This window comes from Oncorhynchus keta, chromosome 5, assembly GCF_023373465.1.
Source record: "Oncorhynchus keta strain PuntledgeMale-10-30-2019 chromosome 5, Oket_V2, whole genome shotgun sequence".
NCBI classification, from domain to species: Eukaryota; Metazoa; Chordata; class Actinopteri; order Salmoniformes; family Salmonidae; genus Oncorhynchus; species Oncorhynchus keta.
This window is the reverse complement of record NC_068425.1, coordinates 5,088,486-5,093,300: the sequence shown is the minus strand read 5'-3', so window position 1 is coordinate 5,093,300 and position 4,815 is coordinate 5,088,486. Positions and strand designations below refer to the sequence as shown.

The following is a 4,815-nucleotide window of genomic DNA, read 5'->3' as shown; positions in this document are numbered from 1 at the left end:
TAGGGTGTTTTTGTTTGACCCACGAGAACATGACCAAAGATGTGATTGAAACAGGAACCAACTTTGCTGCGATTCATGTATGCAGTGAATATGTACAATTGAATGTGATATTTGAGGCTCTCTCTCACCAATTGCTAGTACAACATACGCACATATATTTACAGTTTGTGAGTGATATGGGTGTTGAAGACATGTCTATTTCGACATTACAAAGAAAAACGTTTGTAACCAATGGCAACACTGCCATGTTACACTGAGCCTTTGTTGCAAATAAGGTAACGAAGGCAGCTCTGAAGAAGGAGGAGGTAGATGTGGTGGTCCTGTTAGGGGGGGGTGGAATGTAGGAGCATCATTAGTGGAGGGGTTGACCCAGGAGTGGCAACATGAGTGGGAGAGAGTGCAGCAGGGAAAGTATTTTTTTCTCTATCCAGAATTCTGTGAGGAGGGTCATAGGTATACCTGGGGAGTGAAAGGAGGGATGGGGTTCTGTTGACAAGGCTATGTTTGGGTCATTGTTAGTGGGTAAACCCCCAGATTGGAAGTGTGAGTTCTGGGGAGGTAGAGACAGTGAAGCATGTCCTGTTGCAGGCGGTATGCTGAGGATAGGATCACTTTTTCTCTGTTAGTTGGCTGAGTTATAAACACATTTTCGCGTGTAACGATTTTGGGCTCAAATGAGAGGTAGAGCGAAATAGCAAGGAAGCTTCTGTCGTTTCTCCATTCCACCGGCCTGCTACGGGTGTGAGGCTATTACATATTTGAATATGTAATTCGCACTCCGACCTGAGAATGGTAGCAATACGCAAGACAGAGTCTAGTCTGCCGGAAACGCACAAGGAGAAGAAGGAGAGCGGGACGAAAGAAGCGGTTGCTATGGCCGACATGTTTCCATGTCAACAATAAATGGACCAAGCTTCTCCTGATAAACTAGCCAGAGGTAAGTAGCTAGCTAGGTTATCTAGCTAGCTATTTAGTTAACTTGCTAGGCATAATCAAGTACATTTCAAAGACGAATGGCTCATAACGGCGTGCAATGGTTGCAACTAAGAGAACGTTAGTGAGAGGGCAAGACAACAACCCACACAAGATAACTAGCTAACGTTACAGTTTGCTAGTTTGGCAGAATACTTTAGTAAGGCAGATACTTTAGTAAGATGTCTAGTTAGGTAGCTACCTGTTAAAGTTGGCTGTCATAGCTAACGTTACACGTATAAAGACTACCATTACTAGCTAGCTAGCTAACGTTAGCTAGTCAACCCTGTGGACACCTTTCACCCATTTTTGATAATTGCCTAAATATGCTTGACAATGTCATGCACGTCACTTTCCTGGCCATAAGTGAACTACCCTGCAGTCACTACATTCCTTGGTTGTGCTGTCATGGATAGAAGAAGACGAAGTGAGGAGGACTAGGAGTGTCTCTTAAGTTCAGCCTTTTCTCATAGCTAGTACTTGACAAACATTGTGGCCCGAAGGCTAATGCTTCCATTCAAATGTGAGTGTGTTTTCTCTGTAGAAGGAGAGGGGAATGGCAGAGACAACAGAGAGCAAGAAGGAGGAGGCTGATTACAAGAGGCTCCACAGCTTCCCACTCATCAGGGTGAGACAGAGTCTTGCTGCTGTGACACATATGTGGATCACAAGTACAGACTTTGTGACTGGGTTTCGTGGAGCAAATGGTGAGTGTTGTAATGTATTGTTCTGATTTATTCACAGCACACAGACATGCCAGAGGAGATGAGAGTGGAAACGATGGAACTGTGTGTCACAGCCTGTGAGAAGTTTGCCACCAACAATGAGGTCAGGACTCTGTCTGTCTGTCTGTCCGTCCGTCCGTCCACACACTGTTCAACAAGATTATTACAGCACACTCACTATTGCTTTAATCCACCCACTCAGCCCGTCAGGCATTGTGTCAGCCTGCCTCACCACTCATGCCAGCAACCCTGTGTGTCCATCTGGACACTGGTTGTCTCTCTCTCCTCCTCCCCTCTGTATTTTACCCCCTCCATCACTTCCTCTCCTCCCTCAAAGGCCCGATTCCAAACGGATCCCTCGTTCCTGTCCTCAGGTGCTTGTTATGGATAAGTGTTCTACCCCCAGTGGGCTGGATGGAGTTTCAGCCATATTGCTAACTCCTTTCATTTACTCTCAAATTCACACGGGTGTTTTGACAAGGGCTTAGGGATAGGAGCCAGGGATTTGGTTTGGAATCAGACCAGACGGTCCAGTTATTATTGGCCGGATCCCATAACTTTAAACATCTGTGCGTTTAACTCTGAATTTTCGCTAACATCGTGAATTGATGAAAAATAGTATATTTGCATGAAAATGTACATTTACAGCTTCAGATTTGGTTTCTGTATGTTCTCTAACCTCTCTCTCGCTCTCTCCATTTCAGAATGCGGCGAAGATGATCAAGGAGTCGATGGATAAAAAGTTTGGCAGCTCGTGGCACGTGGTGATCGGGGAGGGCTTTGGCTTCGAGGTGACACACGAGGTGAAGAACCTGCTCTACATGTTCTTTGGAGGCAGCCTGGCCGTGTGTGTGTGGAAGTGCGCTTAGCACACACACAGGCGCTCACACAAAGCACACACAGGCTACACACACACACCCCTCCCATCCAGTCTGTCTCTACCTAACGAGTGTGTGTATATATTTATATACACATCCTGGATGATTCACCCATCTCTGAGCTATGCAGTCATTTTTTTTGTCATTTACTGATCGTGTATGTGTGGTGGTAATGGAGGGTGTGTGTGTGTGTGTGTGTGTGTGTGTGTGTGTGTGTGTGTGTGTGTGTGTGTGTACACGTGTTTGCGAGCGTGTGTGATGTCCCTTACGTCATTGATTGATTAGGCTAAGTCACTCTTTATATATTGTATTCAATATCAGCATGTCACACTCTTGACTTGTGTGTGCACATACAGTATGAAAATGACCAAGTCTTATCTGTATACAGATGTGATAGTTTCTACAGAACAGTGAGTTCACTGCATGAAGGAGTCTGGTGTCTCTCCTACTATCCTACTGATGGAATTCAGTGGGGCTGAAACACTTGCACTCTCTTTCCCTATTACTTTCTGCTCAACTTCTTTAACTCGAGGCAGCATGCGTGTTATCATCATCTCCTCATGCTCACCTTTGGAGAAGAAAAAAAAAATGCATTCAGCTCCATGTCTTTCCTCCACACCGCCTGTACGTTGGCACACTGTCGTCTCGGTGGGCTGCCATGCCATCTGCTGAAAAACATCCTTACACAAGCACACACCCTCTCTCAGTCGCTCTTATTGCTCTCAATTCACACACTCTGTTTCTCTAATCCTCTCTCTAGATTCTTGTTGCTCTCAATTCACACTCTCTGTTCTCCAATCCTCTCTCTAGATTCTTGTAGCTCTCAATTCACACTCTCTGTTCTCCAATCCTCTCTCTAGATTCTTGTTGCTCTCAATTCACACTCTCTGTTCTCCAATCCTCTCTCTAGATTGTTGTTGCTCTCAATTCACACAATCTCTGTTCTCCAATCCTCTCTAGATATATTATATATTTTATCTCCGTCTTTAGTAGTATAGCTTTAGTCTTCACCTTTCAGACATGAGTCCCCTAAGCCACCCTTGTCTGTGTTTCTACTCCTCCTATAACTGATAAGATAGCACAGGGACTTTTATATCCTCTCAATGTACAGTAAATACTTGAATTTGAATGTGAAGATGGAATCTGATTTTGTATAGGATCGTCATGGGCTTTTTATGAAAGAACTTATTGTTGAAATAGTCATTTTCTGTCACACCACTGTCATAAGAATGTCATGGATAGGTGTCGTTGTTCTGAATTTGTATCACAACTGATGATATTACATGAGCTATTCTGCCTCTCTAGGCCTAGGCATTGCATTTCAATGAATATCAACCTAGGCATGCAGTCTCATTGCCACATAGAAACCTTTATGTTGCCAACTGTGGATGTCACCAGGTACCATAACACTGATGCGTTGTATTGTTGTTTTCACTTCAACACTGTGTGTTTGCATAAATTCATTGAACATGAAATTATTCCTGAAAGTGATTAAAAAAATTGAGTTTTTTTCAAATCTTCCGATTTTGGGTGTTGTTTGTTGAAAGTGAATGACAGTATGTTGACCGGGGATTTATATATACAGTATGTATCTAGTGTCTAATGGGACGAATGGGACGCAATGGGACGAAATGGGGAGGGACCTAACTGAATTTGTCCAGTAAGAAACACTTGTTTTGTTTTTCCGTTGCAAAACGTTTGGTTATGCTATGCGCTGTTGAATACACCCCTTTGTGGACTAGGGAAAAGGGAGGCAGCAGGAAGTCTAGGAAAGGCAAAAACCCTGCAGAGATCCCTTGTAATTAGCCACCATGCTAACACTACAACCAAGGGGCAACCCCCCACCCCCCTTTCAAATGCAACAACCAACAAAGTAATCTGCCCTTTGATGTAGTAGTTTCATATTAGAGAAGTCAATTTACTGCTAGGCCCTTGGTGGTCCTTATTGTCTATAGGACAAGCTCTAAAGTAAATGCATCTATATAGCAAGGCACTTAACCCTAATTGCTCCTGTAAGTCCCTCTGGATTAAAGCATCTGCTAAATCACTCCCTTAGTGTGAGTGAACCTAAGAGCGTCCTATCTCCCTGGGGGTGAGTGAACCTAAGAGCGTCCTATCTCCCCGGGGGTGAGTGAACCTAAGAGCGTCCTATCTCCCCGGGGGTGAGTGAACCTAAGAGCGTCCTATCTCCCCGGGGGTGAGTGAACCTAAGAGCGTCCTATCTCCCCGGGGGTGAGTGA

At 44.4% G+C, this 4,815-nt stretch overlaps 1 protein-coding gene across 2 annotated transcripts; it reads left to right on the top strand.

Moving 5' to 3' along the window:
• The first annotated feature begins 736 nt into the window (after positions 1–736).
• Positions 737–4,087, top strand: LOC118384363 (dynein axonemal light chain 4). Of its 2 annotated transcripts, none has more exons than XM_035770830.2 (4): positions 737–937; positions 1,501–1,600; positions 1,717–1,800; positions 2,402–4,087. In XM_035770830.2, the coding sequence occupies exons 2-4, from the start codon at positions 1,529–1,531 to the stop codon at positions 2,564–2,566; spliced, it is 321 nt and encodes a 106-aa protein (XP_035626723.1). In that variant the 5' UTR covers positions 737–937; positions 1,501–1,528; the 3' UTR covers positions 2,567–4,087. The 2 variants fall into 2 exon arrangements, with proteins under 2 accessions (XP_035626723.1, XP_035626722.1); XM_035770829.2 differs by having other exon boundaries at positions 744–937; positions 1,517–1,600.
• The last annotated feature ends 728 nt before the right edge of the window (positions 4,088–4,815 follow it).

What these genes read in the sequence shown, in the direction of transcription:
- LOC118384363 (XM_035770830.2), top strand. Translation starts at nt 1,529, where the DNA reads ATGGCAGAGACAACAGAGAGCAAGAAGGAGGAGGCTGATTACAAGAGG. An exon ending in ACAGCTTCCCACTCATCAGG is followed by an intron (nt 1,601 to 1,716) that starts GTGAGACAGAGT and finishes ATTTATTCACAG; the next exon opens with CACACAGACATGCCAGAGGA. An exon ending in AGTTTGCCACCAACAATGAG is followed by an intron (nt 1,801 to 2,401) that starts GTCAGGACTCTG and finishes TCTCCATTTCAG; the next exon opens with AATGCGGCGAAGATGATCAA.